Source organism: Mugil cephalus, chromosome 5, assembly GCF_022458985.1.
Source record: "Mugil cephalus isolate CIBA_MC_2020 chromosome 5, CIBA_Mcephalus_1.1, whole genome shotgun sequence".
Lineage (NCBI taxonomy): Eukaryota > Metazoa > Chordata > Actinopteri > Mugiliformes > Mugilidae > Mugil > Mugil cephalus.
This window is the reverse complement of record NC_061774.1, coordinates 9,248,360-9,269,065: the sequence shown is the minus strand read 5'-3', so window position 1 is coordinate 9,269,065 and position 20,706 is coordinate 9,248,360. Positions and strand designations below refer to the sequence as shown.

General features: G+C 41.5%; 1 protein-coding gene across 1 annotated transcript in view; it reads right to left on the bottom strand.

The window, feature by feature from the left end:
* Positions 1-5,742: 5,742 nt before the first annotated feature.
* The window catches only part of kdrl (kinase insert domain receptor like), a 38,716-nt gene continuing 23,752 nt past the window's right edge, over positions 5,743-20,706 (bottom strand). The window contains exons 22-30 of the mRNA XM_047584890.1: positions 19,955-20,052; positions 19,468-19,590; positions 19,034-19,145; positions 16,882-16,981; positions 14,484-14,589; positions 12,702-12,826; positions 10,821-10,899; positions 10,012-10,112; positions 5,743-7,707 (exon numbers count right to left, since the gene is read on the bottom strand). Coding sequence (XP_047440846.1) covers positions 7,524-7,707; positions 10,012-10,112; positions 10,821-10,899; positions 12,702-12,826; positions 14,484-14,589; positions 16,882-16,981; positions 19,034-19,145; positions 19,468-19,590; positions 19,955-20,052 — 1,028 coding nt within the window. The 3' untranslated portion in view covers positions 5,743-7,523. The remainder of the gene's footprint in view (positions 7,708-10,011; positions 10,113-10,820; positions 10,900-12,701; positions 12,827-14,483; positions 14,590-16,881; positions 16,982-19,033; positions 19,146-19,467; positions 19,591-19,954; positions 20,053-20,706) is intronic.

Below are 20,706 nucleotides of genomic sequence, written 5' to 3'. Positions count from 1 at the left end.
TTTTTTAAAACAGTCGGACGGTACGGTTGAGTCAAAATAATACAAGATAACATAGCATCCATGTTATTGATTGATTAGAGACAGAGCTGGAGTACGTTTACATGCACGTGAAAAAAACAAATAATTGCCTTGACCTAATTTCCCTTCGGGGATGAATAAAGTAATCTATCTATCTATCTATCTATCTATCTATCTATCTATCTATCTATCTATCTATCTATCTATCTATCTATCTATCTATCTATCTATCTATCTATCTAATCGGACTATGACAGGAGAACTTAAGTGCATGTAAACACGTTACTTCGATTAATAATGCGATTGGAATCAGAGTTTTCAGTCGGATAATGTGTGTGCGCATGCTCACAACCACTGCATTGCCGTGTGACCCCAGAACAAAAACATCCAAGAAAGAAGAGAAACGGAGCCTCTAGAAGAACCGTCTGAGGGATAGCGTCATCTTATCTGCACCTGAAGTAGCGTGAACATTACGTACAAGATTAAAAAAAGTTGGACTATTGTCCATCTGGTTGTTGTTTGAAATGTCAGTCCGCTGCATGAGCGACTCGTTTATTATATCACGTAATAGGTCAACCGGAAATTGGGCCGTATTAACGTGGTATTAACCCGCTGAGAAGACACGTATCGCCACCTAGTGTGGAAGAGGAGAACAGTTATTCGATTTTCTTGAGCTGCATGTAAACTGGGACAAGGATTGTAGTCAGAAAGCCGAATTTTGAGCATAGCTCAATTAAGCTCTGCATGTAAATGCACTGATTGATGGAGTAAGCCGTACAAGGTATTTAAAATTGTGAGCGCGGCCATTTTAAAGCTGGTTACGGTTCTTCGCCGGATCAGTGGACAATGAGGAAAAGCAGCAGGCATGTGCTTCTGGTGTTCCTGCGTTAAGGATATGACATGTTGCTGAAGGTTTAAGAACATTGTGTGATTTAAAAGTTGCTATTTTACTCCGGTTGAGAAATTCATGTGTTGTTAATTAGCCTGGGACACAACAATGAAGTTTAAATATAGGCATTTACTGGATCTCTTAAAACACTTTCTAAGAAAACACAAGGACAACTTGTATACTTAATTTGAATCTGTCTGGTTGGCATGCCAGCGGTTGAAAAAAAAAAGAGAGAGAGAGAGAGAAAAAATCCACAATGCACATGATTCACAGCACATGTTCCTCCTCCTGATTAAAATCTGTTTTCTGTTTTGGAGATAAGACCTGGATCTCTGGTCGTCACTTCCTTCCGTGGCCCTCTCACACAGAGTCTATATATGTCAGATGCTATATTTACTGACTTCAACTTCGCAAATGCAGTGAAACCAGCTCTCTTGTTGCCCCCTTTGTTTACCTGCCTGGCAGGAGGTGAGGGGGGTTGCACGGAGGGCTCCTACGCTGTGGGGCCTGGGAAAAATGCTGCGACCACAGTGGCATAATTAATGTGAACACAGTGGGGTTGTTTTGGAGTTCAGATTCACATTTTTTGGCGTTAATCTGCATTTCTGCGAAATGTCTGGAGCTTCCGCTGCCCACCCTGCCTCTCTGTGGCAGCGTTTGCTGAGCCCAAATGTGGGACATCAGTTCCTCACGTTTGCTGCCCTGAGCAGACTGAGAATGTGCGGGCCCTCTCCTTTCATCCACGCTGCACTGTATTCAAATGGAGGGGAATTATGTGGCTTCACTTACCATAAATGTTTCATGAATGAGTTTCCACATTGTTTTCTCTCGGATTTTTCTGCTGCGTCCCCCAGAATGGGTTCACACTGGTAGTTTTGTGTCTTGTTTTTACTCTTTCAGAAATGCTTTATGGGCTTTTTTTATTTTGTTTGAGCTGACAGCGTTAATCCAGACAGAAATGTCTAAACAACTATTAAATCGGTTGCCAAGAAAAAGTAGTATTTATGTTCCCCCGGCAGCCTTTCATAACATTAGAGGAAGAGTGAAAAATGTGCTCTTTTCCTGTAAAACATACCAACATATATTTGATGGACACACATATCATTTCATTCAGACATCTGTAGAGGATGAATCCCGTCGGCTGTGGTGATCCCTGACTGTTCCTGTGGAGACGCCATGAGGTTTTTGGGTTTGCCTTGATGTGATAGTGACAGTGCAGAGGAGGCAGAGAGGAGAAGGAAACAAAGCCCTCCATCAAAATCAGCGGCATTTTGTAGTTTTGCTTTAATCACGTGCAACGCGCTCATTATTTCAACATCCACACCGCCACAGCTCACGTCCGTATACCAACCTGCCACTGATCTGTTTGTTTTTTCCTTTTGCTCTTTGAACCGCAGCGGTCCATGGTCTTTATTTAGCCGGACGTGTCGCCGGCGCAGCTTACGCTTCTTAAAGGTGGACTAAAGTTGGGTTCGCTAACGGGACAGTATCCGGCTCATTGTTCTGTATTTAGGTGAGAGGCGTGGATGTGGCCTACCCACCATTCACCTTCTTGGGCAGGGGTCTGGGAATGACATTGTGAAAAGTGTTTATATGGGGAAGGGGTTAACGTTTTTCTTTTTTCTCTTTTGGCACGATTGCTGTGTTTGGTCAATGGCCTCAAATCGGCGTATGGTGCCATTTTCGAGCTGCGTCACAGATGTTTTTTGGCATACGTCCCTGAATTCATTAAAGGTCTTTTTTTTTCTGTGATTAATGAAGTGTTTTGCAGCTCTGTTTTCTTTGGGAAGAGGCTGCTGGAAGTGGCGGGGTGGGGGTTGAGCGGTGTTCATAAACCCAATTGTTAAATGAGGGAAACAAAAACAGGCCGCGCAGTGGGAGTGATAAAAACTGGACATTAATGAATTTGTAAACGTTCCTGATTAATAAGCCGTGACAGAGGGAATCCCTCTGATGCGCTCCCGGTTTCTTCTGTGAATAAGTTTATTTTCCGCCCGTCTCTTTCCTGCAGCCAGAGCATTCGCGGTTTTGTAAATTCTGATTCGTTTTACTTTCGCCTGCATGATTAAAAACTGACTACACTTAAACGTTAGAAGTGTCAAGCTAAAGCCAAAACACTGCGTTACTTTTCACGGTACAACCTCCACTCATATCCTGCTTTTGACTTCTCTGATGAGAGATTTATGCTCTCATGTGTCTCATGTGTTCATTAGTAAGACTCTCAGAACAATAATGGGAAGTTATTGTATTGTATTGCAGATTACAATATGACACTAAAGCCGTGTATCTCCTACCTGGTGACAACAGAAATACTTTTTTTTTTTTTTTACTATAACTCTTGATAATCTTCTCAAAAATGTATTACAGCTAAATGAATGTGTGGGTTTTGGCGGGACTTTTTTATTTAATTTTTTTGCCATCTGGACAGAATAAAGTGATGTTGATAAACCATGTTGCAAGTTTATGCTACAGTAGCAAATGTAAATGAAAAAAAAAGTATAAAACCCGTTGAAGGCCCATGTGCTTTTAACCAGTTTTTTTTTTTATATACCTTTTCAACCTTTAGCCTTTGCAATCTTTTTGTTTTTGATCTCTCACGTGACCCGTCGTAAATAGAGCACCTGAGGAATGAACTATTGTAAAACCTGCTAAGCATCTGAAGCCCCTTTGTGCCTGCAAAGTATAAAACCTTTTTATGCTGGGTTGATTTTTTTTAGTTTCTGCTTTAAACATATTTTCCGCACTGGGCGGACCGCAGTGCAGAATAAGGAATGCAAGTGAAAAAGTAGATAAAATGTTTCATCGAGGCAACTATTGGGGAATATTAAGACGTGTTTGTTGACCCTCAGTTGTGCTTCTTTGGAGACTCGTGCTCGTGTCATAAACAAGTTTGATGTAAAAGCATGAAATACATTAAACCCACTTTGTCTCTTTACTCTATTCATCTTTTTTCCATGTATGTGTGAGTGTGCTTATATGTGTCTGTGTGTGTATATATGAGGTGGATGAGTGGGTGATTTTGTTTCTTGTTGTAACGTTTTATGTCTTTATTTGTGTGAAGCACTATGAGTTGCATTTTTTTTAATAGAAAAAGTGCTATATAAATAAAGTTCAATGATGATGATGATCTTTTCTTTGTCAGTCATGAATGAGAGGGTGAAAAGAAAGTGATTAATTAAGTGATTGTGTGCAAGAAGAAGCAATGTTGCATCAGTGTTGATTTCTTCTTCATTGTAGGTCTCTAGGAACGTGGCCTGATCCCTATGATCTGATTGTTATTGCTCATATTAATTATTAACTCCCAGACTCAGAAGGCTCTCAGCAAATGATCCTCATGCTTAAGGAAAGTTACTGCGCGTAGATACACAGAGAATAACATGACAGTCAAGAAATGCCCTGCCCTTCTTACATCCTTCCCTTGTTTGTTTGTTCCTCAGATTCTGGAAATAGGTCACACCGGAGGTTTTTGACGTGCATTTGGGAATAGCAGTCACTCACCTTACTGTAAACATAGTGAATCCCGAGAGGACAAGCAGGGACAGTGAAGGGGCCTGGTCCAGTGGCGTGTGGTCCACGCGGGCACACCCGTTGCCAGTAACCAGAGGCTCCCATAGGAAGCCCGCTGTGTGGCGTCCTCCGGTCGGGAGCAGGATGATTAAGAGGTCCTTCCTTTTCCGCTTGGAGGGGCAGCATCCCGGTGAACAGACAGGCTGCCGACACCTTCTCCTGGCAAGGAAGTGAGTTTCTCAGGAGCCGGAGAGGGGACAAAAACCGATGGCACATTCCAGTATTTTCATTTGAGTTAGCAAACGCAGATGTGAGTTCAGCTGGTTGAATCCGAGCTAAACCGAAGACATTTTTGTGCCAGAGGTTACATGGAGGCTGGGACGCTCCCAAGAGGTTGTGGGACAAAATCTGAGAGGACATGCATGATTAACGTCAAACCAGGACAAAAGCAAGATTCTTTGTACTTTTCCCATTTTTCTTCTTCCCTTTTCGTACATTTTAATTGAGGAATGCAGAATTTCTGTTTCTTTAGGCCTATAAAACCATTCAGGGTAAATCAAAGGCGATTCCCATATTTTTGACTTTACCACCTATAAACATAGCTTTAATTTCTGGCAGCTCAATCTAAGACTCATTTCATCACAGGAAGAGACAAAGAAACTGTCTGGTATTTCACAACAAAATGGTAAACGAATATTAGGAAAATATGCAATTAAGACAGAATAGGTTTTATCCATATAGTCAAATAGAATATTCAGACAGACTTTATCCTGGGGTCATAACAAATGCCACAGAAAGATAAATGTTGTATGATTCAGTTTAAATGTCACTGAGAAGAAAGATTTGCACTGGTTCACATGACAACTTTTGGTCTTATTGAACAATGAAGTCAAATTGTATTGCTTTATAATCCAAAGCACACAGAAATGTGCACCGCTTTGTGAGGCAAGAAGAAGAAAAACAACAACGTGATCCTGAAGAGACTGAAAGTTCAAAGCCACGTTAGAAGCTTTGTAAGGTTGTAAAAACAGTTTGAAGAGATAAACGGAAACACTGGATACGTTTCAATTTTGACCAGATGATGACGTTAAACGGAAAATCTGAGGATCAGCGAAGACCACACATTTCTAAATCAAATCAAACCTATAATTCAACTTTTTACCACAAACAACTACCTCATGGTGGCGCTAGAGGAAAAGTATCAACTATTAGGATTCATCCTATGGGAATCATAAATGTGAGTAAAAAACAAATCCTGCAGCCAATCCAGTGTAGTACCTGAAAGGAATGTGTTCAAAGTTGAAGAAAGTAAAACTTGAGACTGAGAGTAAAGTATAAATATATAGATCTTTATTCATTTCGTTACGTCATACACTCAGTTAACAGTGTTGGGAAACATTACTTTCATTAACTTGTTACGCTACACAAACAGCAAAGAAGCAGAGAGAAGTAAAGTTTAGGTTGCTGCAGGAATTATTAGTCAAAGTTATTCATAAAGAAATGTGGTAAATTCTAACATTCACATGGCAGAAACTGAAGTAGCTGAAATGTCACACATATAAAACGTTAAATCAAACAATAGCGATATTTGCCTGGCGAGAAATAAGACAACAAATACTGAGACGGTTAATTTCATACGATGCACTACAGACAGGAGTTAAATAAAAAGAACAAATAAAATCAGAAATCCGTGTAACACGTGACCCCCTTTTATAATAATAATAATAATAACATACCTTTAAAAATAAAGACCTAATATATAGTATCAGTGCATAATCACTCCACCTCCACATAAAAAAAAGAATGGGTCACAAACAAAAACATCATTGGGAAGTCAAATCAAAAAATATCCACTGTACACTGTAGTTTATTTTTTTAGTGGTCAACAAACACAAGCTAGCTGCATTTCTACAGGGGTGAGTGAGCTAATAGAAACGCGGCTGGAGCTTTGAGCACATCCTGTGTCAGAATGTTGATTTTACATGTTCCTGCAGCCTGCGCTCTGAGCTCCACTTGCACCAAGACTGTCCAACTTAGCTACGTCTGCAGAAACCCAAAGCTTTATTATCAGTGAACACAGCAGCACCAGCAGCATATAAGTGTGGAATGAAACACTGGCATGACATTACATGTTGAGGAAGACTGAGCTAACAAAAACAAAAAAAAAATAGTCCTTTGGTTAAATTTAAAAATGAATCTAAATGAACAACAGAACTAGCTGACTAAGTGACAGTGTTTATAACCTGTATAAATACTAGTGCTCTTTGAATAAACAGTTTCTATGCCGCTGTTATCTCAGCTTCTATCTAAATCTGTACACAAGTAAATACACAAATCTGGGTTTTAGTTTGACCGGACAGAAATGACACAGTGTTCTTTCAATACTGGGGCGGGAAGAGGAGCCAACATCTACAGTCTTCCTTTAAACGCTTTCTCTGTTCGCATTCAATCTGAAGCTGTCTGTTCTTTCTCTCAGCTCTACCCTGTTTTCACCATTAAATTCTGACTTTCCAAAACCTAAGAGAGCTTAAAAACATCCACGCAGCACAGAGACCTCCTCTCCTTCACCACTTTGGGTCAACCTGAGTTAGTTGAGCTAATTGTTTTTATGACATTACATTACATTTTTTTTTTTTTTTTTTTGCTTTGAACCAAAATACACCTTCACAAGAGGTTCTCTTCCACATTTAAAATTATATTTTCACTTAAAATCATCAAAACAGATTTTACTATCAGATCTGTGCTAAAGTTGGAATCTTGCAGTTTGTTTCACAGTAGATCAAAGAGATACCTGAGCCTGTTTTCAGCTGTCTGACACACCATCACAGTGAAAGTGGAACGGACCAGCAGCATTAACCTACGCCTGAAGTCTGGAGAGGAATCAACGGGTTTCCTTTTGTCGCACGGCCCCGGACGCTCTGGAAGTTTGACGACACGGGAGCTACAGTCGAGGTGATTCATGAGCGTCCTTTCTAAACACTTTCAGATCGAATCTCAGGTTTTCCTCTCAAACGTTGCTACAGAACAGTCCGGAGATAAGAGTCAAAACAGAGGGGAACAAAGGCCTTGAGGCCGTCAGTCACGGAGTCTCCAGGGGCCGAACAGGAGGTTACACAGGAGGGGTGGAGTAGCGCACCACATAGTTGTAGTCGGGCGGTGGGCTGTGACACTCCAGGTCAGCATCCAGAGCCGAGTCGTCCAGACTGAAGTCTAACGGGGGAACCGTGGGTGGGAATTTCTCCTTCTCTGAATCAGCCAGCACAGACTCTTTGCTCTTACTCACCGCCTTCATCCTGAAAACACAAACAAATACAAACATGGCAGATGTAAATTAATTATCTGGAGTACAACCAATCACGTTATGATAACAATTTTAAACTGCTTCAGTTAGACTTAAGCTAAACTATAAGAAATAAATGAGCAACCATTCAGGGAAAAAAAACAGGAAAAAACAGGATCTTAAATGTCAATTTTTCTGTTTTCCACTTTTGTATCACTTTAAACCAAATCGCGTTCAGTTACACGGAAAAAGCATGGCGGAACTTTGTTAGAGATGCAGCTACGTCAGAGGACACATCCTCGGCCTTGTGCAGTAAACAGACCCTCCCTAATTGCAAAAACACTGAAACGCAAACCCGACACAATAGACACAACAAGTCAGTAGTGTGGCACGGCCAGATGATCAGCTGACATCCTGCGCAAGGAATGACCCAAATCTGCCTCAAAGCAATTTTTACTAACTAATTTAACCCCCGAGCATGGACTTATTTTTATAGTACTGCAGCACGAAATGATCCTGAAAGCACAACATCTCATTGTAGAGGTGGATAGTGGCATCTTGGACGAACTGTGCATAATAAAGCTGTTTTTTTGTTCTTTTCTTGAGGACAACTTAATTTGATCTCTCTCACAGTGGAGGCCTGTCTGGACATTGTGCCTCATGCGAAGCTGTATGATCAGACAAACCTTCCCTCATTCATGTATCATATTATCAATCATTGTGCATTTTTTTCTGCTTCATTTGTTGCCTGGAATATGAGTAATTGCCTGTTATTGTCGTGGATGTTGCTAAGGGTTTCCACAGTTCCTCTCTCTCTGCAGGCTAAGGGGTCAGTCCCCAGCAGGGAGATGTGACGCCGCTGTACTGGAATGCCATACTGATGAAAAAAACAAAACAACTACCTGGTAAACTAGTTATCAATTGACAATAGAGTGCTTTTGATAATGCCAAGGCAAGACAAGTAGAGGTAGAATGGAGCCACAGGAGACCTAGTGAGTCAGGGTCAAAATCCATTTGACATCTTAAAACATAATCTTAAATTATGCAAAACAGAACTAGCGTTAGTTTTAGTTTACATGCTGAAGAGACTTCCTATCAGCACTGGCAGCACTACAGCAGGGGAGGCCCTTTGTAAACCTAAGGTCAGAGGTTACAGAGATGGAGCGGTTGCCCAGTAGAAAGTCCTCCCCATAAAATATAGATCATTCTCTGGGTGCCTGGGCTCACTCTCTCCTCTACGCTCAGGTCCAGATGGGACAGGCAAACCTGAGATGAGGCAAGTCTTGAGATCTAAAGAGACCATTGTAGAAGAAAGTTTAATGAGCTGTAAATTAATTGCAGGGCTTGGGAGAGTGTCATCAACCCTGCTCTGTTACACGTTCACGCCCAATGATTTAAAAGCCCTTCTAAGTTGCTTGGACGCTTTCCTGTTGACAGATTTGCCTCGGAACAATTTACTACTGTTCTGCCTTTAAATCCTTTGAGCGCAGGCCACAAAATCTCAAAGGAGCATTCATAATAACTTTCTACACGAGGAGCAACAGGATAATAGGAGAAGGTTTAAAGTGTAATTATTAAGTTCAAGGGTTTGACCCTGTATATTAACCCTGCCACCAAGCTGCTATAAACTTCACATGTAAGCCCTACGACACCAACAGAGACCCTCATAAGAAAAAGATTTACAGAAATCTTGCACATATTTGACTTTCCCCTCGAATAACCCCCAAAGTGAGAACATATTGCCTCAGTGTTTTTCTTTTTTCAGCAGTTTTATGTACTCTCAAGATCCACATCTTAAAGTCATCAAACAATCCACAAGATTTTGGAGTAAAGGCTGTCTACATCACTCCCTTTGAGATTATACTTATTTGTTGCCTTGGATTACAGCAGACAGCCATGACTCATGAAGTTAAATCTCGTGAAGTGTGGGGGGAATCGCATTGACGACTTTCTAGGCGAAAACAAAGAGTTTTTAGTGTGTGCTCTTTAAACAGCCTTACATTATTCTGCTTTTGTGGTCAGTCATTCAGTTTGACACCTTCGAGCTTTTTCCATCCCACTTTTCCTTTGTGCTGCCGTCTCCCATGCTTGGTTTCTTCACACAAAGGGGGAAACTAGCTGTCGACTCCTTTTTAAGAAACTCTGTGTGTGTGTGTGTGCTGTATGATAGTTACAGCGTCTACATTCCAGCACAGCGGGGAGGTTTCCAAGCGCTGTCTGTTTCTGGTTTAGTTTGCAGTCACTTGAAGCGTGTTGGTGTGTGTTTGCTGAATTTGTCACTCGCAGGGCCGTGACAGTGACGTGTTAATGTACGTACGCCAGAGCCATGATGCTCAGAGGTCGGCCCGCCAACGATTCGAGGCACATCAGCGTCTTCACGTTGTCAGACGAAAGGCTCATGCCGCTGTCCGTATGACCCTGATGAAGATGGAGGGACAAATAGGTGGTGAGCACAATTTGACATCTGCACCTTGTAATTTACGTGTAAGTGTATAAAATACAAGAGCACAAATCATTACACTTTTATCATTATAATACGAATTCCAGGAAATTCATTCCTGAGAAATAATTCTTTGTTTATCTATTCAAACAGTTCAAGTATAGGTGAGAATACTTGAGTCTTTGCCTCGAGCTGAAGTTTAGTTTAGCATAACTTTGATCACTCTTATCATACAAATCTAGAATCAAGTATTGGGCAGAAACTGCACTCATATACTTGCAATTCTTTTTGCAAAATGACTCAGACACTCTATATACGCCTATACTCACAGAATCTGGGGTTGCAAAATGTAACCAGGTGTTGTAGGTTAGCTGGCTGTTAAAAAGGGTCTTATACTGCTGTTCACACTGCAGCAACAATTGGATGTGTAATAAATTGGACATTCTCACTTTAGATTCAACCTACTGGAAAGTTGCATACTAGATCTGTGTACTATTGTAGCTACTAGTTATGTCTTATCAGACATTAATACCGAGGTGGTGTAGGTGCAACCCTAACAACTGAGCTCACAATAAAGTATGCTTTGAAAATGAATTTTAATCCTCATATTAGTAGTTGGTGCATCACCAGTAATAATCCTTATTGTACTGCCTGTTTCTGGATTAGCTTCAGGCTGAAAAACTCACCCCATGATTCTCATTTGTCCCATTCTCCATGGTAACCTCATCAAAGGTTTTTACGCTAGCGGGACGGATCTTGATGTTCCTAGAAAAAAACAAAAAAACAAAACAATTCTAGTAAGACACTACAACGCCCTAAAAAGTTCTGCTCCCATGTACTGAATTATTTGATTACTCTGGAGCCAAACGAGGCAAAGTTCAGAAAGAAAACCCCAGGAACTTAATCACCAAGATCAACAACGAAGTCAATTCTCGACATTCTACTTTGAAAACGCACCTTGTTTGCTTTGCGTTTCAGCACTCTGAGGCTAAAACAGCAGCTTAATCTAACGCAACTGTCATTACAGCTTTTCAGCACCTCCTAAATGTACACACTTGGAGGACCTGTGAAAATCCAAGAGCTCCACAAATATTATTTTAAGTAGACATAAATCTCGAAGCTGGTTCTATAGTTTTGAGGGAATTTCCTCACAGGAGCCAAAGTTCTGAAAGCCCTGCAGCCATCGAGCTGCTGTGTTTGCTGATTTCTTATCACGTGCCAATCAGGTCTCATTGTCCTCAGGTCGGTCCTAAATGTTCCCCTGGTTGAGTTTAGTCTGAGCGCTACAGGAACAATAATTGTTTTGGATATTGGTCAGAATAAAATGGGAAAATGATTTCCTTTGCAAAACAGACTATGCGCTATTTTGCCTGTGACACGGTGAGGAATGGTTTACATGTACGTAAGACAAGGTGATTTATTTCCTTTCAATGTCTTAACAAGTCCATATGGGAGTCCAACAGACTTGAGCCAACAGAACCAAGAGTTTACAGTCCAGCTAGCGGCTCTGTGCTACTACTTTCTGGGAGAGCTGTGTTTATTAGCTTTGCAGGAATTTGGTCATAAAACCAAATCCTGGACGTAAATTTTGACCTGATGATGGACCTAGATTAAGTAATTAAGGAAGTCATAGTTCATGCATGCGTGAGTCAAGACAAAAGCCACAAATGTGAAACTCGTGGTTGCCAAGAGAGCTCAAGTGAAAATGTTAGTCACAGCCCTTTTAACAGATGCTCAAATATTTCAATCAGTGCGTTTACATGCAGAGCTTAATCGAGCTACGCTCAAAATTTAGCTTTCTGAATGCAGTCCTTGTCCTAGTTTACATGCAGCGGAAGAAAATCGAATAACTGATGGGAACATGTCCTCCTCCTCCACACTAGGTGGCGATATGTGTCTTTTCAGCTGGTTAATACCATGTTAATACGGCTCGATTTCCGGTTGACCTATTACGTCATATAATAAACAAGAATCATTCATGCGGCAGACCGGCGTTTCAAACAACAACCATAGGGACAATAGTAAATTTTGCAGATAAATTGCGCGCTATCCCTGAGACAGTTCTTCTAGCGGTTCGTTTACCTTCTTCTTCTGCGACTGGCTTTCTTTGTTCCGGAGTCACACACCAGCCCACTGGTCGCGGTCGTGGAGCATACGCAAACACGCACTATCCGATTGAAAACTGCGGTTACTGCAATTCAATTCCAATCGCATTATCTGGGTGTCTCAATCGGATAATGTTACTTAATCAGAGTAACGTGTTTACATGCACTTAAGTTCTCCTGTTACAGTCCGATTAAGGCAATAATTAGTTTTTTTAAACGCACTGAGTGACTAAGTTAAATATTTTACCTATTGTGTTGGAAATAAAAGCCAGGGAAACTCCAAAACCAGTAGGATGACTCACTAATGATTTCACAGCAGTCCATCCAATTGTGGAACATTTTCAGTCCTGATCATTGTGGTGGACGAGTCAACACTGCCATCTATGCCACTAGAATAGCTAAGAAGAACAGCTAAAACAGCAATACATGTTCAAAAACCTCGTCAGTGATGCATGTTCTTACCAGGAGCTCCCGGAGTCACGTTGTGAGACTGGTCGTGTGGATGTCTCCTCCGTTGGCGACGTGGCAGTCTGCTCTCCCACCTTCGCTAGCAATTCTGTGTTGATGGGTATGTAGTGCTTACCCTCCTAAATCAACAAAACAACCAGATTTATAGTGGATGCCGTGCACGCAATGCAAACACGCACATCCGCAGCTCGTGGCGTGCAGCCAAAGGAACCAGGGTCATGCCTAATAAATCCATAACCCTATTCATGAAGTTTGAGCAGAAGGCAGCAGAGTTCGTGACCAGCCTGTCTGCACCGAAACAACAGCTTTATTAATGAGAGTCAAACCCCTTCACTGTTCTTTGAGCCCAGTTTGAACTGTTTCTCATCAAGGTACAGATTCATTTATAATGCAGCCTACTGCAGATTTCATGTGATGTGTGGCCTTGTCCTCATCTCTTATTACTTCACTGGACAATCTACAGTTCTGTGCAGTCTTGGCAGGAGTAGTGAAATACAATTCCTTTTCCTTTGGTTCCTATCTGTCTGCGGTAATGTACATTGCTGACAAGAAGCCAGCTCTCTTCAGTGAAAAGAAGATACGTGATAGATGCTTATGAAGACGGTTTGGTATGGTTAGTGTTCGAACAGAGTTTCTGAAGTCAGTGACAGTTGATGCTAAGCGCTCCTCTTACTACAACAGCTTGGTATTATTTTTTTATGCCAAAAACATGTTTTTGTTTAAAATTGAATTTCCTTATGTAAGTTATACCACTTTATAGAGTCGATAATAATCGTTCGTATTCATTTCAGTGAAGAACAGAACAACTTGTCTTCAAAGGTCTGTTTAAAATACAGAACGATCCAATCACTGGCACATAACAAGCTTTGAGTTTCAGATTCTCTGTTTCACCGATAATCAGTCATAACCTGTTGGGAGCTCTTCTACTAGACATCTTGACACATATGCAGCTATTGAAAGTCACCTGAACAAACCTGGCCTTTACTTTTTTTGCCCATGTGCAAGAATTAATAATTTAGTGGCTTCAGTATCAGCCTCCTGAAATTGTTGTAGTGTCATAACTTACTGGGACACTACAACAGAATGGAGCAATTGTTAATTTTATTAGTAACAGCCAAACAGCGTCAAAATGTCTGCAGTGGAAAGGCTCAGTCAGCTGCATTTCATTTTGGTATTTCCTTTCACTTTAATATATTTGCATAACAACCAATTATGCTGACCAGGCATCTGTTCAGCCTTCTGAGTTATATAAAATCTACAAACAGTGTGTAACATTCATACTAGAAAAGGCTATCTTACATCAAACTAATAATTACATCGTTTCTCCGTGTGTTTTGAAGTGTGGTTCCTCATTTGAGGCCCTTTCAAAGGGAGCCAAGTGTTTGTGTTGAGTGTTCCTTCTCTTCTCTGTTACACTGAGGGACTCTCCAGAGCTAAAATGCCACAGTAAAACCTCTTTACACAGCGGGGGTCGGACTGGATCCAATGCTTCCTAAAAATCTGCTCTGTTTGTGAGTCAGTCTGCTGAACTACCGACTAATATTGCTGGGATTGTTTTCCAAAGCCAAAACTTGGACAGGATCTGTCAAAGAATGTGGGGGTAAAACTTGTAACACACAACTTCAGTATTCGTAAGTTTATCTAAGTAAAGGAGGTTAAATAAAGTTTGATTCATACCAGAACCCAACAGCTAATGATATTCAACTGTTCAACTTTCATACTCTGAAGCTCTAACATGTGGAGTTCAATGGGTAGAGACTTTCTCGTGTACTGTACCTGCTGAACGCTGGCCTGAAGCAGGTCTCCCAGTCTCTCCACCAGCTCAGTGAAGGTTGGTCTCTGTTGCGGCTCACCCTGCCAACAGTCCAGCATGGTCTGGTATCTACGAGTAAAGAATACACCAGTGAACACAAACTGTAAGCATACTGGATGGACACTATTAATGTCCATGCCAAGCACAACAGGCAGTGTATTTGGGTTGACGTATTGTAACATTTAATCCTTGCGAAAACATTTAGCACCTTCAGGAAGAAAAACCTCAGGACCGGTGGTCTTTTGTCTCATTGTCTTCAATAAACAAACCTCTGTCCACTGAGCAGCCACATCTGGTCCACCTTTAAATCAGATGTCATCTGGCCCAATCCTGAGCCTCTGGGACTCTACCTGACTCTCTCCCTGTCTTGGGTGTGAAGACCAGTGAGTGCACACAGCCTCGCTAGGGTCTCTGACAAGCTGTCAGCGTCTGTGGTCATGTGGGAAGACCCTGAGCCTGCATGTGAGTTTCCATTGCAGTGAGCTGCCTCATTTTGTGGATTCATTTAGAAACCACCAGGGCTGCTGTTTAAATTACCTTTATGTTACTGACTGATCACTGTTGCAGCAACCACCGGCGTCCCAACAGAGATATTAAGTTTAATGCAAATAGAGCCATTGTGATTCCCTTATGGGGTCATATTTAGTCAATGTCAGGTTTGAGGACTTGATCAAGCTGTTGGTCTCTTCCTGTTGTAAAGCCTCCACCACCTCTCCATCTGGGTTTTCATGTGTCTGCTCCTCTCAGTGTCAGGCTGAACTGAATGTGGAGTGTCCAGGTGGTAGCCCTCCTAACAGTGACAGGATATGTAGAGCATGATCACAGCCCTTAAGCATATCATCGAGGAGGAAGTAGACACACTGTATGAATGCACAGCTTAAACCACATTTCCTGCCTGGTCAATAATGAGAATAAATAGCATGGCGCCCACATGTTTTAGATCTTGAGGGAATTTGGTGTTTCTGAGGGGGAAAATTCAGTAGAACTGATTTAGTTCGTCCGGTTGAACAAGAGAGGTAGGATGGGAAATGAGCATCCTATTTATTGTGCTCCCACTCACCACGTAGCTTCCGCTACATTCCTCTACAATGCATCATGATGAGGGATCCTGTTAACAAGTAATATTCCCAATGAATCAGAACAAATAAAGTAACACTGCCTCTATCCTCATATGTTTCTCATCATTTGTATATTCAGAGTTTGGGATGAGTGTCAGGGCTCAGGGACACCTGTGATCCACTGCAGATCGACAGATTTCACCCCAGTGCATTGCTGTGCATCCCATTTTAATTGATATCAGCAGCTTTTATCTTGACTCCAAATTAGAGGCAGGTCTCGCTACCATAAGAATGTAAAATATGTGATCTGCCAGGTCCATTTTTTTCAGTTTCTCGGCCCAGGCAGGACAGCCTGAGAGATTCTTGGCACCAGAAGATCTACAGATCTTTTGCTCGGACTGAAAGCTACAGCCTGGATTCACTTTTGCGTATCATTTCCAATCGCTGTCATTCGGATAGCTTTATTTGGCCCAATATGACTTAAAACTCTGGACCTTTTGATACCACGTCGTCATTAAGATGGGGCGCAGCTTTACGCTTTCAAAATAAATAACATTTGTAAAGTATACTGTAACTGTGCGAGTCGCTTCAAATTAAAACCAGACACAACGTATGCACACATGTTGAGTGAGACTAGCACTCAGGCTTGTGATTGCTGGATCAGATGCACATTCACAGGAAGGGTCTTATTACAAAAAAGCTTTGACTGACAATAATGGCACCACAGAAGAGGACTCAGTGTTCCACCACAGATATTTATGTGCGTAAGAATCCTCTTGGAAAAAACCTCGCTACCATTTAAATGCAGTGCTCAGTTCCATCTGCTCCCCTGTCAATCAGAAAATGCTTGAGAGCTCTAAGCTCACCACTGCAGAGCTAATCAGCAGCTAATGTTTCCTTCTGCAACATGTGGAGCAGGATTACCCTTGATTCTTATCACACACCCCTGACCTGCTGGTGCAACAGTAAAAAAAAAACGGAGATGGAAACAATGCCTCCTCTTAGCATATTGACAAGGGAGGCTTGTAGTTGTAGCTGCATTTATTTCATGGGCCTCTATAATGAAAGCCAGTAGTGTGGAGACTGCTGCCTGGGACAAACATGTCCTTTAGCTACGATGAAGCCAAAGCACTTCACATATGTACATATATCAGACTTTCTTTTCAAAGATTAAACTACATATTTTAGTTTTTTCCTGAAATACAGCTATTGATTGCAAAGAGCAGTCAACTCCGTTGCTCGCTGCAGGTGCTTTTCACTTTCTTTTGGCCTTTACTGACACATAGTTAATAGTTATTCTTACATTTCAGAGGAAGAATATTCAGGTGCTCTCATCCTGGTCCCTTCTTTCAGCCTGCAGCAAAATTCTTCATCCATCTGGACACCAGGGTACGGCGAGGCACCTGAGAGAGGAAGAAGATATTTGAGGTGCGTAAGAAAGGCAGTCCACTTGTTTGACTATTATATCCTGGCAGATATCAGTGTAACTTCATTACATTAAACATTTAAACATGTTTGCATGACATACAGTAAAAGTGCTGAATCGTGAATCTTTGCCTGCTTTGTCGACTTCCAAACTATAATGTCTGTAATAAAACCTTCATGTAAAGTCTGTTTTCTCTAAGGAAACACGTAAAAAATGGTTAAATCCAATACCCAGTTTGGCTGGTTCTGGGAAATAATGTCATCAATATAATTTCCTGACTCATTAAATAATATTTTTGTTTGCTTGAATCCCCCCACACACTGTAATATATCATCTTTGCGGCTGTCCAAATCTATAGGGAAGCATAGATTCATCTTGGCAAAGTGCACGGCATGAAGAAAAGACAGTCTGTGATTTGTGAAGGAAAAACATTTCAGCTGTCACATGCTCCATAACTCTGCTTGCAGTCAGTGTGGAGCCATGATGCGAGAGCCAGTGTGTAAAATATGTGCAGTAGGCCTTATATGATCTTATCCACCACTATTTCAACATTTAACCTATTTAACAGCTCCAAATGTAACTCATCTAATCTGATATCTGTATATAAATTTGGCAAGTTTTCTGAATCCAGAGAAATGTCTGAGCTGGACTGCATATAGTATGTAAAAAAAAATGTCTCTGATAAAAATGATCTTGTCTCATTGTAGCTGTTTGTGCCATATTGTGTTGATAAATTAAAAAAATACAATACATTTTTACACACTTGTATTAGATCATAATTGTTTAGTATGAATAACTCCATGCAGTCATGGTACATATTTTATCAGGAATACTATACTAACAAGCTAATAATACATCGGAACTAACACACTGTTGGTTCACAAAACCATCTGAAAAACCCACTTGGGGCACCAAAACGTTGACCTCCAAACATGATCAGGTTGCAAAGCTCACTCCTTTGCCATTTTTTCTCAGACATTTTGTAACCTCGTTTCCTGATTTATTTTTCTGAGGACCAGCTAACACTACCCAGATGTGTTTCTTTAATGGAAAATGTGTGTCAAGAGGAAAAGAAGAGGAAGAAACAGAAAAAGAAAAAGGTGCCATTATGACGTCAGCGTTCTTTCTGTTGAAAAGAGTATACAATTCGACACACTTGACGGCGATGAATGGTGCCGATTCAAAAGCAGCGCAGGCAAAAAAATACAGTATAGCAACATGGCTTTGGCCTCCTGTGTTTTCCCCGCTTCCCATGGAGACGTTTGAACATACAATATTTCATGTTGAGTCTAAAGCTATAGAAACGTGTTGTGAGCTCTGTGCTGTGGTGCGCAGGCAATCATGTCCGACGCACAATGCTGCCTTAGAGGCTGCAGTGGTTTCACAGCAGGGGCACACTTTACACTGATCTGGCTGCTTGGTTACTGCGACTTTATGTTGCCAGCTGGGAAGAAGTGCACAGCTTAAATAGGAGGTGTTCTCCTGTGTTTCAGTGTCCCATGCCTGTGCTAATAGGCTTACATGGGCACTAATGGTTTTTGCACGAGTGCCAGGAAAATAGTTTCCTCAGACTGACAATGGAAGTCAGGGGGCTTTGTCCCAAAGGCACAATTACACAATGGGAGAAGACCGTTATTACCCGGTACATCTGGTGAGGCTGTATAACTGGGGGCACAGAGCAGGTCCACCAATCTGGAGCTCTCCTCTCACTGCACATACTCTACATTATAACAAAGTGTTAAGTTTAGGTGCAAAACTGTATTCATATGTTGGATTTTAGATGCATTTCAATTGTTTATAATTGTTTAAAAGCTACTGTACAGTGTCTAAATGATGGTTTTAGCTTGTGACAGTACTTATTACTGCAGAGCTGATGATTCTGGTGCCACTCTTTGGTAGAAAAGGTTTGGAAGGACAATTTAAATTGGCATTAAATAAACCCAAGCTACCTTCTAGCTTTTTGTTTGTTGCTCACCTGCATGTTAACTAGTATAAATGGATGTTGTACTCTAAATGCTCTGACACTTACCCAGAGAGAAGATCTCCCACATGAGAACACCAAATGACCAAACGTCACTCTGAGTCGTGTAGATCTTGTCAAAAATGGCCTCGGGCGCCATCCACTTGAGAGGGAGTCTAGCCTGTGTACGAGCATTGAGAAAAGAAATCATTCACTGCCTTATGTCACCCGTGGGCATCTCACTTTTCATTGTTTCATCTGGATTGTGAGAGCAGGTGAGGTCCAGCCCATTCAGCTGGAGTGTGAGCCGTGCACTTTCCACAAACACACAACTTTATGGGGCATTTCCAACAACTGCTGAATTTATTGAATCCTCATTTCCCCGCTTCTGCCAAGTCTGTGGTAGCTTAGCTGTGGCTGCTATTTATTAATCAAAGTGCTTTTGAGCACCAGACAGCTGTGAAAATAAACCAATTACATGAAACAGGCTTTGATAAACTTACATCTCCTTTGCGCACATAATCCGGGTCTTTGTAGATGTCTCTGGCGAGTCCGAAATCACAAATCTTGACAACGTTATTTTCCGAGAGGAGGATATTTCGTGCAGCCAAATCACGATGAATGCACTGATGAAAGAAGGAAAGAGACAAAATCACATTCGGTGAGGCGTCTGTGACATGACGTTTTCACCAACCGTACAGTTCTACACTACGTGAGGAGAAACACATGGTCAGGTCATCAGTGACAGTACAATAGGAAATTATTTCTGTCTATGCTCAGGATAAGAAATAGTCTGTAAGTTGTTTACGACAATGGCTTTATTCTCTAATTAGTCTCATCCGGTTTCCACAAAACTATGAATGAGTTTTAGATTGAGAACCTTAAAAAAGTGGCCGTGGGTCAAATAACCGTAATAACAATAAATAAACTGGCAGCAGCCTCATTAAACAATAAAAGATGGACACTGTTGTGTTGTGAAGACGGGAATACCTTGCGTGAAGCCAAGAACTCCATGCCTTTTGCAACTTGGAAACTGTAGCAAATTAAATCTTCCAGTGTCAGGACTCTCTTATATAAATCCTCCGATTCTGTGAAACAAAAGAACATGACGTTTCCCTGGTGAGATATTTCTTTCGTTCCCGGACAGATATGGCCTTTAAATTTAAGGCAATAATCTAGACGAGTTAAATGTGGACGATCGGGAGCTCTCTACACCTGTCAGATAAATCAGAGAAGATGAAACAGGAACGAATATCTGCGAATGAAAAGTTCTGAGCTACAGCACGTCGTCTTAACTATCCATCCTGTCACGTGTCCGTGTCCTCCCACACACTCAGTCGTTAAAACATCCTTTTAAGAAGACAAAAACACGATTCTTATATCTTCCTTCTATATTTCAGATCTCAGGTAAAGCGCGTGGTTGTGTGTGCAGGGCGCTGGTCGGAGGCCTGAGGGAGGAACTCACAAGGAGTCCTTCCACTGAGCCACCTGAGTAAACAGCTAATCAAACCAGAAATAACACATCAGAAAAAAACATGGCTGACGTGCCGAGTCGAAGCCAGAGAGCAAAGCAACGCTCGGGTCATGGCAGGAAATAAACAGACGCCTCCCCAGACTCAGTGGGGTGACAGTGGCTCCTGCTGAAGTGATTGTATTGCTGAACAGGAGGAGGAAATGTCCCATCAGACTCCGACTAGAAAACAATCCGAGGGGAGCTTTCGTTCCTGTGTTGGAGGGGTGGA